The sequence below is a fragment of the Strix uralensis genome, chromosome 1 (genome assembly GCF_047716275.1).
Source record: "Strix uralensis isolate ZFMK-TIS-50842 chromosome 1, bStrUra1, whole genome shotgun sequence".
Lineage (NCBI taxonomy): Eukaryota > Metazoa > Chordata > Aves > Strigiformes > Strigidae > Strix > Strix uralensis.
In genome coordinates, this window is record NC_133972.1 from 167,027,191 (window position 1) to 167,043,616 (window position 16,426).

Here is a 16,426-nt window from a genome sequence, read left to right on the forward strand (position 1 = left end):
CCAGGGAGCGGGGAAAAAAGTAAGCGACTGGCTGCGTGGTGATTGGCTACCAGCAGTGTTCAAACCACAACAGTCCTTTTGGCGCCCAATGTGGGGCACGAACTCACAACCCTGGGATTAAGAGTCCCATGCTCTACCGACCGAGTTAGCCATGAGGGAGATGGCTTACTATGACCCAGATAATGCATGGCTACCCACAGATCCAGACAAAGTCCGATGCACCTGGCCCATGGGGTGGAAGTTTGTACAGAGCACACCATCATATGCCAATGCATTAGCAGTAACGGACTGGAGAGACGAAGAGGGACCAACCCTGGATGAATTGGCTCACTGACTATGACAATATGAAGAAAGTCTCTCTTCCCCCTCGTCATGGCTGTGGAGAAATTATCTCAAGAATTCCAGCAATTTAAAGAGGACATGGCCTACTCCCCACCTGCACCGACTAGAACCTTGGCTATTAGGAGTAGTCGTTTCCCCACTCGAGAGAACTGGTACACACCACGGGGGAAGCTGTGGCATCGCCTGCGTGACCATGGAGAAGACATGAGAAACTGGGATGGAAAACCTACCTACCTCCTAGAACAGCGGGTAAGTGAGTTGGAAGGAAGAACAACTACAAAACAGGGTTCTTCGAGAAATGTGGCTCCAGTTTCCAGTAATCAGTTGCCCAAACAGAGCAGAAAGGTCACCTTTGCTCACGATCCTATGAGAAGAACTTCTGATTTGTATTCACAAGAAGTGAGTGACCAAGATGACTCTGAAGCGTGTGCATGTCACACTAACCCACTTGCCTGTTAATAACCCGTTAGCGGGTATTATGACCAACATCAGAGGGGCCCTGCCTCCAGCCAGGTGGAGGACAGGGACAATCGAGTTTATTGGTCCATGTGGATTCGATGGCCTGGCACATCTGACCCCCAGCAGTATATAAGGCTCTAGTGGACACTGGTGCTCAATGCACCCTAATGCTGTCAAATTTTAAAGGGGCTAAACCCATTTGTACTTCAGAAGCGACAGGGGGGTCTCAACAGCTGACTGTATTGGAGGCCGAGGTAAGCCTAACTGAAAAAGAGCAGGAAAAACACCCCATTGTGACTGGCCCAGACACTCCATGTATTCTTGGCATAGATTATCTCAGGAGAGGGTATTTTAAGGACCCAAAAGTGTATCGATGGTGTTAGGTGTCAGAAGCGTGAGAAAAACAAAACAGTGAGAAATCTGTAAAGCACACACATTTCCTTGACACAGGGTGCCCAGAGCAAGCACAGGATGGGATGGAGGTCCAGTGATTTGTGTTTGTTGTGGCGCCAAGGAGGAATGAGAAGCGAGGGTTGATGGTTGGACTGGATGATCTTCAAGATCTTTTAAAACCTAGATAATTCTGTGATTCTGTGAGGTGTAGGCCACGCGGTCCCATTCTTTCACTCATTTCAATGACAGATTTATCTCCTGATCTACTCTTTCCTCTCAAGGGATGATTTTTGCAGTAGCCTGCCAGCCTTGTTCCTCTTCCTCCCTTTTTTCTCACAAAACCCAGCTGTATCCCTAGCACCAAGGAACGTACTGTGTTGTTACTCAAAAGATAATGGCTTGACTGCAGTCCCACCCACTCACACATATAAACTAAGATAAATACTACCGCAAGTTTGTACCTAACTTGGAGGGACGATAATCCAACACCAAATTGGAGGGACAGATCAATGGGTTTGTGCTCTTGCCCCCACCCCCCCCCCCCCCCCCAAGAAGGGATGCCTTTTGGTAAGATTTCCTCAGTTACGCCGAGTGTATACCCGGGAACTTTGTGTGACTGCAATCGTTTTCCTTTTGTGTAGTGCTATATAGCCAACCTGCAGTTTGTGCATTTATTGTAGGCAATCTTAAAGAATCTGTAGATGTTGCATAAAAATAAACCATACTATTCATGAATCTGACTGCTTCTCTTGAATGCAACTGGACCTACAGCATACCGGCTGCTCGGGCATCTGGATCAGACCTAGAGTTACGGCCCCAATTGGCATACCTACTAAGAGATAAGTCCAGCCACCCCTAACCCCTCTAATCTCTGAGGACCAGCTAGAACGCAAGGGGATTTATCTCTTACCAAATTTATTCTCACCCTAAAAGCAACAGGTGGGCTTTTGGTATAGCTGCCTTGGAAACAGAAGAAATTAAACAGCTGTCTGTGTTACCTGGTCTTTCAGAGGACCCTTCTGTTGTGGGATTGCTGAGGGTTGAAGAACAACGAGTGGCAATTGCCACTACAACAGTGCACCAACAGCAATACCGCACCAATCGAGGCTCTGTAATCTCTATCCATAAACTGATTCGTCAGCTAGAGAGCCAAGGAGTCATCAGCAAGATGTGCTCCCCCTTTAACAGCCCCATATGGCCAGTGCTAAAGTCTAATGGAGAGTGGAGTTGACCGTGGTCTATCGTGGCCTGAATGAAGTCACACCACCGCTGAGTGCTACAGTGCCAGAAATGCTAGAACTTCAGTATGAACTAGAGTCGAAGGCAGCCAAGTGGTACGCCACGATTGATATTGCCAACGCATTTTTCTCCATCCCTCTGGCAGCAGAATGCAGGCCACAGTTTGCTTTTACCTGGAGGGGTGTCCAATACACCTGGAATCGACTGCCCCAGGGGTGGAACCACAGCCCCACCATTTGCCATGGACTGATCCATGCTGCACTGGAACAGGGTGAAGCCCCAGAACATTTACAGTATGTTGATGACATCATTACATGGGGTAATACAGCAGAAATTTTTGAGAAAGGGGAGAAAATAATCCAAATCCTTCTGAAAGCTGGTTTTGCCATAAAGCATGCTAAGGTCAAGGGACCTGCACAAGAGATTCAGTTTTTAGGAGTAAAATGGCAAGATGGATGTCACCAGATTCCAATGGAGGTGATTAATAAAATAACAGCTATGTCCCCACCGGCTAACAGAAAGGAAACACAAGCTTTCTTAGGTGTTGCGGGTTTCTGGAGATGGCACATTCCAAATTACAGTCAGATTGTCAGCCCTCTCTACCAAGTGACCTGGAAAAAGAATGATTTTATATGGGGCCTGGAGCAACAAACTTTTGAACAAATTAATCAGGAAATAGTTCATGCAGTAGCCCTCGGGCCAGTTCAGACAGGGCAAGATGTTAAAAATGTGCTCTACACTGCAGCCGGGAAGAATGGCCCTACCTGGAGTCTCTGGCAGAGAGCACCAGGGGACACTCGGAGTTGACCCCTGGGGTTTTGGAGTTGGGGATATAGAGGATCCCAGGCCCACTCTACTCCAACCGAAAAGGAGATACTGGCAGCATATGAAGGGGTCTGAGCTGCTTCAGAGGTGATCAGGACTGAAGCACAGCTCCTCCTGGCTCCCCGACTGCCAGTGCTGGGCTGGATGTTCAAAGGGAGGGTCCCCTCTACACACCATGCAGCCAATGCCACGTGGAGTAAATGGGTCGCATTAATCACACAACGGGCTCGAATAGGGAGCCCCAGCTGTCCAGGAATACTGGAAGTGATCACAAATTGGCCAGAAAGCAAAGATTTTGGAATGGTGGCAGAGGAAGAAGTAACGTGTGCTGAGGAGGCTCCAACATATACTGAGCTACCGGATAATGAGAAGCGATATGCCCTGTAACCGACGGGTCCTGTCGCATTGTGGGGAAACATCGAAGGTGGAAAGCAGCTGTGTGGAGCCCTACAACGGGTTGCTGAAGCTGCTGAAGGAGAATGTGAATCGAGTCAGTTCGCAGAGGTGAAAGCCGTCCAGTTGGCCTTGGATATTGCTGCGAGGAAAAGTGGCCGGCGCTCTACCTCTATACTGACTCACGGATGGTGGCAAATGCGCTGTGGGGGTGGTTACAGCAGCGGAAATGGAACAACTGGCAGCGCAGAGGCAAACCCATCTGGGCTGCTGAATTATGGCAAGATATTGCTGCTTGGGTAGAGAATCTGGTTGTGAAAGTACGCCATGTAGACGCTCATGTACCCAAGAGCCGGGCCACTGAAGAACATCAGAACAACCAACAGGCGGATCAGGCTGCCAAGATTAAAGTGGCTCAAGTAGATCTGGACTGGCAACATAAGGGTGAACAATTTCTGGCTCGCTGGGCCCACGACTCCTCAGGCCATCAGGGAAGAGCTGCAACATATAGATGGGCTCATGACTGAGGGGTGGACTTAACCATGGATGCTATTGCACAGGTAATCCATGAATGTGAGACATGTGCTATGATCAAGCAAGCCAAACAGTTAAAGCCCATTTGGTATGGAGGACAATGGTCAAAATATAAATATGGGGAGGCCTGGCAGATTGATTATATCACGCTCCCACAAACTCGGCAAGGCAAACACTATGTGCTTACAATGGTGGAAGCAGCCACCGGATGGTTGGAAACTTATGCTGTGCCCCATGCCACTGCCTGGAACATCATTTTAGGCCTTGAGGAGAAAGTCTTATGGTGGCATGGCGCTCCAGAAAGAATTGAGTCAGATAATGGGACACATTTCCAAAACAACCTCATAGACACTTGGGCCAAAGATTTGGTATTGATGGTATTGAGTGGATATATCACATTCCCTAATATACACCAGCCTCTGGAAAAATTGAGCGATACAATGGGTTGCTAAAAACTACACTGAGAGCAAGGGGTGGTGGAACTTTCAAGCACTGGGATGTGCATTTAGCAAAAGCCACCTGGTTAGTCAATACCAGAGGATCTGCCAAGCAAGCTTGCCCTGCTCAATCAAAACTCCTACATACTGCGGATGGGGATAAAGCCCCCGTAGTGTGCATTAAAAAAATGGTGGGGAAGACCATCTGGGTTATTCCTGCATTGAGTAAAGGTAAACCCATGCATGGGATTACTTTTGCCAAAGGACCTGGGTGCACTTGGTGAGTAATGCAGAAGGATGGAGAAGTCCAATGTGTGCCTCAAGGAGATTTGATTTTAGGTGAAAATAGCCAATGAATCGAACTGTCAAATAACCCTGGTATTGCAATTGGTACCTTGCAACATTCCCGTGCCACATCCAAAGCCTCCTGCTCCACCGACTGAGCCAACTCCACCTCATTCCTCCAGCCTTAAAGACTGTCATAACAGATGGAACCCAAAGTTATGGACTAAATTAATTCAGTAGACATCTTGGAAGGATGAACCATAGACTGAGGGAATGATATCTGTGAGACCTGGGAAAAGGGTGGTGATTCCCTAGAATGTATTTGGAACCTGAGCATAACGTAAATGGTATCAAATAAGGGTTGGAGACTGTCCTGGTTTCAGCCAGGATAGAGTTAACTTTCCTTGGGCTGGGAGGGAGCACAGGTGGAGGGCTGGGCCCAGATTGATCATTGGAATATTCCATATCACGTGACGTCATGCTCAGTGCATAAGGGGACGGTGCTCTCTCATTTCCACTTCTGGTCGGCTGGTGGGATCTTTGGTATGGTCGGGATCGCTGCTGGGGTTGGGCTGTGTACCGGTCACCAGGTGGTGAGCAACTGCTGTATATTACCTGTTTGGACTTCCTACTGTTACTGTTGTTTTGTTACCATCACCAAACTGTTTTTTTTTTTATTCAAGCTATGAATTCTCCCTTTTCTGTCCCTCCCCTATTTTACCAGGGAGGGGGGAAAAGTAAGTGACTGGCTGCGTGGTGATTGGCTACCAGCAGAGTTCAAACCACAACACTAGGAAAAGAAACCCAGACTTTTGGCTTTTGCAAATCAAGTAGTCATCTCCTTTGAACACTGTTCTCTAGAGCTCCTGCACCGATTGCTCCACAGTTTGTTCTTCGACAGGCTGCATAGCTTCCTGAACGTAAACTATGAATTCTGAAGCCTCTCCCCCCTGCGTATAGACAGTCACTGTCTCAATCCCCTCCACTTCATCTGATGAGACTACCAGGTGATGCTGCTCAGACAGCTCCACTGAAGCTTGCTGCAGTGTCTCTTGAATCATCAAAGTGTGATTGGCTGATTGCTCCTCTTCTTTTACCTAAGGAGTAATTGAAGAGGTTACAGAAATTTCACCTTTCCAGTAAGCATCTGGTATTGTGATGATTAATGGAAATACAGCACAGAAATTAGAAATCAGATAGTTTTGAAAGAAAATGTCAGTTTTAGAGAAAATTTGTTGTCAGTACTTTTGATTAATAAGTGTATAGCTAGATAGAATACTTAAAGCAGTAACACAGGATCTCAGTTACATGCACAGAGAGCTGCAAAGTTCCAAGAACACAGGTCTTTGGAGACAGCTTCAATCTCTCAGCAGTCATTCATAGAATCAGAGAATGGTTTGGGTTGGAAGGGACCTTAAACCAACCCCCCTTCCATGGGCAGGCACACCTTCCACTAGACCAGGTTGCTCAAAGCCCCGTCCAACCTGGCCTTGAACACTTCCAGGGAGGAGGCATCCACCACCTCTCTGGGAAACCTATTCCAGTGTCTCACCACCCTCACAGTGAAGAACTTCTCCCTTATATCTAATCTGAATCTACCCTCTTTGAGTTTAAAGCCATTACCCCTTGTCCTATCACTACATATCCTTGTAAAATGTCCCCCCCCAGCTTTCCTGTAAGTCCCCTTTAGGTACTTAAAGGACACTATAAGGTGTCCCTGGAGCCTTCTCTTCTCCAGACTGAACAACCCCAACTCTCTCCGCCTGTCCTCACAGGGTAGGTGCTCCAGCCCCCTGATCATCTTCGTGGCCTTCTCTGAACCTGCTCCAACAGGTCCAAGTCCTTCTTATGTTGGTGCCCCCAGGGCTGGACACAGCACTGCAGGTGGGGTCTCATGAGAGCAGAGTAGAGGGGGAGAATCCCCTCCCTCGACCTGCTGGTTACACTGCTCTTGATGCAGCCCAGGATATGGTTGGCTTTCTGGGCTGCAAACTTATACTGCAGGGTCACGTTGAGCTTCTCAACAACCAACACACCCAAGTCCTTCTTCTCAGGGCTGCTCTCAATCCATTCTCTGCCCAGCCTGTATTTGTGCTTGGGATTGCACCAACCCATGTGCGGGTCCTTGCACTTGGCCTTGTTGAACGGGCCCACCTCTCCAAGTCCCTCTGGATGGCACATCCCTTCCCTCCAGCATGTCGACCGCACCACACAGCTTGGTGTTGTCAGTGAACTTGCTGAGGGTGCACTCGATTCCACTGTCCATGTCACCAACAAAGATGTTAAACAGCACCGGACCCAATACCAACCTCTGAGGAACACCACTCACCACACATCATTTCGAATGAATGATGCCACTCATTATTCATTCAAAACCACTCTTATTTAAATAAATCTGAAGTCAAACAATTCCTCTAGTAGCACTGAGATGAGAATCCACCAAGAACCACATGAAGAAACATCTACTGTACCCATCCTTTCTTTTTCTTTTTTGTCCTAGCCAACTGATCGCTCAGAGAAGCAAAAATTCATTGTAAACCTTTTATTAGAAAACTGCAAAATGTAAATATTACTGAAATAGATTCCTAAAATCTACTGTTTGTGAGACAGCAATTTTTACATTATTGAAAGGATAGACACAGATACAAACAAAAAGAACAGAATTCTTACTGAACATTTTGCTTCTTCTCAAAAAGAAAAGAACGAATACTACTTGGAATTGAATTTCAAAGAGTTCAAACAGCTGTCTGTCAATTATTAAAATACAGTACTTACTAGAATTAAAGAACAAATCTCAATTCTTTACCAGATCTATATAAAATTCCTATGCAAACTACTCCAGGGCAGTAAATACACATCAGAAAACTCAAAGTCATGTGGAGGAAATGCATTCTCTGAAGTTTCAGTGATAAAATAATGTACTTTTGAGAACAGAATGGAATAGCAATTTTTTGTTATGCAAGATATATGCAAAGGCATTTGTTAGATGCTTTCAGTACAATACCACTCCCTGAGTTCATTGAAGAGAGCTGTTTTATTTGCTGGACCATAAATGCCAACCCACCTGCAAATGCAACACGCAGTTAATCAAATCCTCTCTTCCTTCTCGTTTCAGAAAATGGGTTGGTTTTGTTAAGGCCTATTTCTCTTTCATTTAGGCTTAGCAAATATTTTATGAAGTAAGCTTCCAGAGATAAATCATGTTTATTTCTCACTGTAAGAAAGTAGCTGATTGAATTTGTAGGAGGTCACATTCTCTACAAGATACTTTTTTCATATCATCAAGTGCATCTATAAATTGTCCACTTACACAAACAACAGGGAACAAAGACAGAACTGCTGGCTCACCTGCGTCTCATGATGGAAAGCAGAACTCCACAGTCCTTTCAATAACCATATGAAGTGTAATAAGAGAACAAAGGACTGATAGATATCAATTTACTGGATCTCAGTGTACACTTGTATCTCGGAGCAGTATATGGTGTGCCCTTCACAGCACTGAACTCATAGAAGATTTTAAAAAGGATAGGTCAAACATGGTGGATTATGCAAATTAGAAAGGGGTTATTTTTTTAATGAAAAGCTGATCCAAAAGTTCTTCTCCAATTCTCATTTATATGACACTGTTTCGTAAACAGTAGTATTAGAACAATCAAATTCAAGAAAATATAATTAAGATCAATGTTGTTGCTTAAGAGGGGAGCAGGAACAGAAAAGAACTACAGCGAAGATTCCAAGCATGCGTCTGACTCCTCAGAGACCAGCAATGAGAAAAAGAATGTTTATTTTCCTGATGCACTTTTCTAATTTTTTTTTTCCCTAAGCAACCATTCCTATTATTGTACACTGACTTTTAACTTTTTTATTCCGTGTTTAAAATACCTGTCAGATGAGTATTTCAGAGATGCATAAACCCCTTAGGACTTCATATCACTTTGAACTTTCACTCAATCCATCAGGCTGTACAAAGCTTTTTCCTGAACAATAACAAGTATGTTCAGGTGTTAAATTATTCAGAGGTCCCAGAGTCAGTATGCCTGTAATATATTGATGAAATAGATAAGAGTTTATCTGGTGAAAGATTTAACATCTAAAGAGAATCTTGCATTGTCACTGACCTTAATGCAACAGCACAATCGTATCTACTGATGCTGACTCTGGCTTTGTTGCACAGGATTTAGATTACAGGGATACAATTACAGGAATGGGCTGAAGTCCTCTCCACATTCTGTTTCTTTCACCAAGCATATCTGAACATTTCAACTGAAAGTTACTTTAAACAGCTCCTGTTGAAGTTCAAGCTCAACATCCTACAAAAGTGGGTGATGCTGGACGCTTGTCTTGACACAATAAAATTTGCGAACACCCTCAGAAAAAATAATTTATGTTGTCACAAAATATGGGCATTACTAAAGTGCCCTATACTAATGGAAGCTTGAGCTTCTCTTCAAAAAGCAAGGAGCTAAAATCATGAAAAGACATAGCACTGTTAACTGTTAACTTTCTTCTCTTGTTCATCTCCACACACCCCCTTTTCTTTTTTTCCTTAATTCCTAAGTCCTACTGGCAGCAATAGGAATTTTGTGAATCATACACAGGACTCCCTTTTCATAACTATTCTCTTCTCTTTGCTGAGGCTACCTGCTCCCAGTGTCAGCTCGTGTGAAAGGAAAGGACATACACAAGATCTGCTAATGAAGACCACAATAGACAGACAAAAGCCTAATCGCTATCAAATTCAGATAGGAAGCTGCAGTTAAAAATGTTAGATAATTAACATCTCACAACTTGTTATGAATCAGCTCACAATTACAGCCCTTGATGCTAGAGATCCTCAAACAAATAGACAAATAGGGGTGTCTAAAATTTGGCCCTTAATTATGTAATATGCACTAACTTCTCTCGTGCTAGTGCACTACAAATTATCCTCTGACAACATGCCTCAGCTGAGAAAAATTACACTACATTTGCTAAGAGCTGAAAGAATGCACAACTCAATCTAAGCAGGATCTCGCACAGTCTTGCTTTAGTCACTCTAAATCAAAACCCATAAATAATTTTAAATATAGTTTTGTGAGTGTACATAAATAACAAAGAAAGGAAAATAAATAAAGCAGAGTTGACATGAAAATGAAATGAAACCAGAATCTCATTCAATTCAATAGGAGCAATCTAATACTTATTCAGTTTTATATGCTTTTGAAATGAAAATGGCCAATAAAGAAAGTTAATTTAACCTCCCTACCTGACTTTATCGATGTGGTTTTATTACCCTTGTCATGCAGGGTAAAGAAGACTAATGCCCTTATTTCTGGTGTTTCTAGCTTCCAGTATCTTTTTTGGACAGCTATCTGTAATCCTTTTAGTTTGACAAATCACCACATTATTTTGGATATTTACATTTCAAATCAGTTCAATGTTTACATGCTTCTGCTTGGTTCCTATTAGATTGTTCCACAGGGAATAATCTCAAAATGTTAATTTACATCCCTCAAATTGATGAAACAGTGGGACAGCTGCCATCAGAATGAATGAAGTCACTGTGCTCAATTCTTTTTATTGGCATCTGAAATCTTTTGAAGAGTAGCATCCAAGACCTCTTTTCTGTTTGAGAGCCAGCTGAAAAGCATCTGGCTGCTTATCCTTCGCTAAAGAATGACAGCAAGAAGCTGAAGCCACACACAGCTGGCATATTAAATCAATTCAGTACCTGCATAAATATTCTTTACTAGCTAAATGTGTCTCTCTCAGAAGCCAATGGGACTTTCACCCCATGTCTTCATAAGACGCTCAATATTTCTAAATTATAAATGTTCCTAATTTAAATATCTGAGGACCATCCAAATACATGCAAGTGACATTAAAAATGGGTATCTCTATAGAGGAATCTCTTCCTCTCAAAACAAGCAAGTATTTTTTAATTTGAAATTAATTCAAGCCATTAAGGAAAATATACTTCTTCCCTTCCCTGAAAAGGAGTTAAAAAAAATATTTGCAGTAAGATGCTAAAGCTGCTTTCTTATTCTAGAGCTCATCCTGAGAAATAATGAATATCTTCAATTTTCTTTGAAGCCAGCAGGAGTTGCACGTCCACAGTGTTTAAAACAGTCTTGCTGGGCTTGACCCAAAATCCTCTACAGAGTCTTTCCCTTGATTTCAGATTGAATGCTGTCTTTTAGTTTGCCATGAAGAAGAAAAGTTAATCACAGAGATCTTGCAGAATTTCAAAACATTACACTAGGTTACAGATGCTCCTGTTTATAAGACACCACAATAAGAAAATATACAAAATATCTACAGAAAGGATTAAAACTGAATATAAGCATTCTACATCACAGAGAGCACCTGGGTATGTGATGTGCCAGCTTACTTTGGTGCCTACAGGACTGTCTCTACCATTTTGTTCAGTGCCATTCGAACAATTTGATCTCTCTCTCTCTCTCGATTCTAGTTTACATATAGATATACTGTGTGAAAAACACACACAGACATACACAAAAACCACTATCACTTGATCATATGAACCTCTATAATGAGCTACAAAACAATCTGGCGCACAATAGTCTCAGAATAATAAGAGACTTGAATATGAAAGACTTGCTTTGCATAAAATAAAAAATTCAAGGTGGCAATCAAATCTTCATATTGGTGATGTAGATTTTTTAAAAGTTTTAGCAATTGGTTTGTTCAATATATTCTGATAGAGAGACTGTAACTAGTAACTTCACTCATCTGGCAAAACACTGTATCACCAGATTTCCTCCTGAGGAAGTATGGTAACATGCCATCATTTCAAAAGCTCTAACAGGACAGTAATCTTGATATGAGATTTTAGATGTATGTTACACAAATGACAAGAACTCCACAGAGGCTGAGAAAACAGAGCCATGTGCCCCAGTTAAAACTTCCTTTTGCTGGTACCATCACATTAAACAGCAAATTGCTCCATGTCCTAAAGCAACCACAAACTTGACAATCAACCTATATATAACTCCATGTTTTGGCAAGTTTTCTAGATGAACACCAGCATCCAGCATCATGTAGGTACAAATCAGAGCCAGACTGAAAAATAAGGTGTGTTGCTGAAGTAAAATGTGCAGTAGCCTTTAACATGACAGGCATGCTAATATTATTAGATATTTATTTTTGAAGATGTGTTACACTATAAAATTCTGTTTTGTGATCAGCTTCAAGCTGGTGTGTAATCTTTGCTGTGTATTGCTACCGCTGTCACTCTGAAGATAGTGACTGTTACCATGGTAGGATTTTACTGGAGCCTGAAGAGATCAGAGAATAAAAGGATGAAAGGAACTAAAATAAAGGGTGAAGTGCATGGAAAACCAGTGTTTTTGTAAGCTTGATAAAGATCTGCCTAGTTAGTGAAACAGTTGATATACTTACTCTTCAGAGCAAATTACGTAGAAGTCTAGGTTGAAATTATCTTACTATGCTTTTCAGGAGTAGAGTTAATCCTACACTCCAAGCTACAGAGGCAGTAAAAACATCAGTCCTGTCTCTTATTTCTGAATAGGAAAAAAAGATAAAGAATCAGCAGCCCATTACTGCTCTTTATTGTTAGTGTAGTGCTTTGGACCAGGACCTAGATTGCATCAGGTATGCTACGTACAAAAAGCATTTCATGCCCCAAAGGCCTTATAATTTCAATATTAAACAAGAGACAGCAAGCAGACACAGAAAAGGGGAGGTGGGGAGTACAACATAAATGAGACAGTGGTAGTTTTGTGTGACAGGCATTAGTATCAATATACCAATAGCCTAACCACAGATAATTACTGTCATCATATTTTTGAAGAGTAATTGAGAGAAGACAATGAGGTACAAATTGCTCTTCATTAAAAATCCACACAACTAAGCACAATATGAAAGAAGGCATTAAGAAACTTGTTTGAAAAAAGTAATGAGCAATTAAATCTTCATGGACTAAGTAAAGGTAGGAGTGAAAATCTTTACAGCTAATGAGAAATGGGACACGAAGTCAGAAACGAGTAAAAAGTCCTGGAAATGAAAATAAGGTTTTGTTTGATGTGGCAAAAAAGGAAGATCAAGTGAACAGAATAACAGAAGATGATGTCAAGAGGGGCAGAGAAAAGTAATATTTGGATTTTTCTGAAAGAATACAGAAGGCGCAAAACATAATCTGCGAATGTCAGAAAAAAGACTATCACAGTTAACTGTAGCATAAAATAATGATGGCTTGGACAACCATTTTAGCTAAGTGGTTGAAATAAGAGACCATATAGAAGTCGCCATGCAGAACAAGTCAGCACCATTTAGCTAATCACCTGCACAGAGGCCCAAGAATCCTACCTGAAGAGGACATCAGCTTTCTGGTTTGAGTAACAGGAAAGACTTCCATCCCATAGGCTTGAAAAAGAAAGTGAACTACTGAAGAACAGTTGTGCAGAAAGACTGATATAATAATTTTTGTGATTAATAATAAGGACTAGTGATTAATAAAATCTTAGCCATCTTCAGAGTGAGCTCAAAATGATGGCTCTAGAGCAACAGAAAAACTTTAGAGTAATATTTACTTGGGCCAGAAGATTGTTTAGAGTGGCAATGTAATTTTGCAAAGAAAGATAATGCAAGTCAAATGTCCGTGTATTACTTAGCATGTGAAGCTCAGGATTTTTGACTAAAGCTTTTATATGCTAATGTGCTACAAGTAAGGTGGCATAAAAATGTCTATTTGAAGTGCTCACCTAGATATATTGTTCAAAAGAATTAGAAATTAAGGAAAAGAACAGGGAGTTGACAGGGTGAACAAGACCGTGGGCATAGGTTAGTTGTTTTTTTGGGGTGCTGGTTTTGTTTTGTTAGAAAAAAGACTGTTGCTCTGCTCTCTAGCTGTTCTCTGTATAAGAGGCAGTCAGGATTTGTTCTGAAGAGGGACCTCAGTGACTTGTTCAGATAGGAAAAATAATATGGAGGAGAAGATTTAAAGCTTTACACAATCATCTGCTGATGAGTTTCTCACATCAGGACAATAATCTCTGGTCCGGTATGACACATAAAACATATCTGTGGTAGGTTAACCCTGGCTGGATGCCAGGTGCCCACCAAAGCCACTTCCCTCCTCAGCTGGACAGGGGAGAGAGAAAATGTAACAAAAGGATCATGGGTCAGGATAAGGACAGAGAGGTCACTCACCAATTACCGTCATGGGCAAAACGGACTCGACTTGGGGAAATCAGTTTAATTTACTACCAATCAAATCAGAGTAGGATAATGAGAAATAAAAACTGTATCTTAAAACACCTTCCCCCTACCCCTCCTTTCTTCCTGGGCTCAAGTTTACTCCCTAATTTCTCTAGGTAAATTTCTCTACCTCCTCCCTGCCAGTGGCACAGAGGGATGGGGAATGGGGGTTGTGGTCAGTTCATGACACGTTGTCTCTGCTGCTCCTTCCTCCCCACTCTTCCCCTGCTCCAGCATGGGGTTCCTCCCACAGGAGACAGACCTCCATGAACATTGCCTATGTTGAGTCCTACCCACGGGCTGCAGTTCTTCTGCTCCAGTGTGGGCCCCCCGCAGGGTCACAAGTCCTGCCAGAAAACCTGCTCCAGTGAGGGCTTCCCACCGGGTCACAGCCTCCATCAGGCATCCATCTGCTCTGGCGTGGGGTCCTCCACGGGCTGCAGGGGCACAGCTGCCTCACCACAGTCTTCCCCACGGGCTGCAGGGGAATCTCTGCTCTGGCACCTGAAGCATCTCCTCCCTCTCCTTATTCACTGTCCTTGGTGTCTGCAGGGTTGCTGCTCTCACATATTCTCACTCCTCTCTTTGTCTGCAGTTGTGCCAGGTATCTCCCCCTTCTTAAATACGTTATCACAGAGGCACTACCACCGCCAATGATGGGCTCAGCCTTGGCCAGCAGTGGGTCTGCCTTGGAGCTGGCTGGTGTTGGCTCTATCAGACATAGGGGAAGCTTCTAGCTTTGCCACGCAAACCCAATACAATATTACAGGCCTAAACATGGCAAATTAGCAGCACATTTGTCTATCAGTATCTAAATGAAAAAAGTCCAAAAGATAGATAACAAGCAAACAAATTTCACACGTTACTATATTATACTGATTCAAAACTCTGGTTGAGACTAGGAATCCAAAAATATACTGCTTTGGTTCAGTAATTTGAGGCAAAAAGAAAAATTCAAATTTGGACAAAGGACCGTACATAGTTTCTACCCTTTGTTTCAAAAAGTTTTGGTGCAAGTAATACATGCATTTACAAAAAATAAATTAATTAAAACAGAACGTATCTTGCTACCATTACACATTCCTGCTTACAAGGACTGGAAATGGGAGAGTAACAACAAAAACTAGAGCAGATGGACACAGACCAAGAAGGCACAACTCTCCTGATGTTCTGGTCAATGCTGTGAGGGATTCAGGAAATAAGCTTTCAAGGACGTTCACACTGTGAAACCAAGAAAACGCTCTTTGAATCTTGTCTTGTCGGAGAATAAGTTACAAACACTACACACTGAAAGAGTCCCCTCTGCAAAAATTAAGGTAACAGGAGTGCTCATTTCTGAGGAAAATGTTTCTTCACAAGAAATTCAGTATTTAAATCAAACAAATGTTTAACTTGGAACAAACTTTTTCAGGATCATTTAACAGCCTTACTTGATGTATATGCTAACTTAAAGAAATAACTATACATCAAGGTAGTTTGCAGTTTAACATTCTCTCTCTCTCTGTTCTAGTCTACATACAGATAGATATATTGTGTGAAAAACAAGTCTCTGAACACAGACCTGCAGACCTGTAAATCAAGGGTGGCTATGATACTACAAAGACACTCATCCTCCAAACCTGCCTTTATATTCAGCACATGAGCTAGGAGAATAGTCTGCCTATATAAATAATGGACGGAACAGCCTCTGCTAGCAAAATAAACAAAAAACCAAATCAATCAGTCGTTACCCTAAGGCATGAGAGCAAAAGTGTATCTGTAATATGGACACAGAGTCAAATGCGCAGGAAGTAAAGTAGCTTGTTTTACACTTCCAGTTCCTCCACCTTGCTAGGTGCACTGTTCCCACAAAACTCCTTTCTCCGCAGTTTCTTGTCTGTGTTTACCATCCACTATGAACAATACTTCCTGCCTTTTCTAAACATGTTAGCCTCTTTTCTAGTTATTCTTCAAACTCAGCACTCTTTGCTCTCACCTTTTCCCCACCTTGTTACTTTTTTTGATCTCTAAGCAGTACAGAACAACTCAAATATTATGCCATAAAGAAATGTCTTCATTAGCTCTGTCAGAAAGACATCCAGACTGGATCACTAGTAACTGAAAAGGACTCAAATTGACAAGGATACACTTCTCCTGCCATGCTGTGAGCAAAGATTCAGTGTGGATTTTTGCCAATCTCAGATCACACTGGTAAAACTTCATATTATTAACTTTTTTTCTCAGGCATTTGGTGCGTATTATGTTCCTTAGCAGCTGTATGTTTTCATAGCTGTCACACAACAAGACTTCTCCCAAATTAG

The 16,426-nt window shown here is 42.4% G+C and overlaps 1 protein-coding gene across 6 annotated transcripts in view; it reads right to left on the reverse strand.

Annotated features, from left to right (window-relative positions):
• Positions 1 to 1,395: 1,395 nt before the first annotated feature.
• ZFAT (zinc finger and AT-hook domain containing) overlaps positions 1,396 to 16,426 on the reverse strand; it is a 151,407-nt gene continuing 136,376 nt past the window's right edge. For 5 of the 6 annotated variants that reach the window (XM_074888332.1, XM_074888324.1, XM_074888348.1 and 2 more), the window contains one exon: positions 1,396 to 6,004. In XM_074888332.1, the coding sequence (XP_074744433.1) occupies positions 5,765 to 6,004 (240 nt within the window). In that variant the 3' untranslated portion in view covers positions 1,396 to 5,764. Of the gene's footprint in view, positions 6,005 to 11,673; positions 15,348 to 16,426 lie in introns of those variants that run through there. The other variant, XM_074888364.1, reaches the window with a different exon arrangement.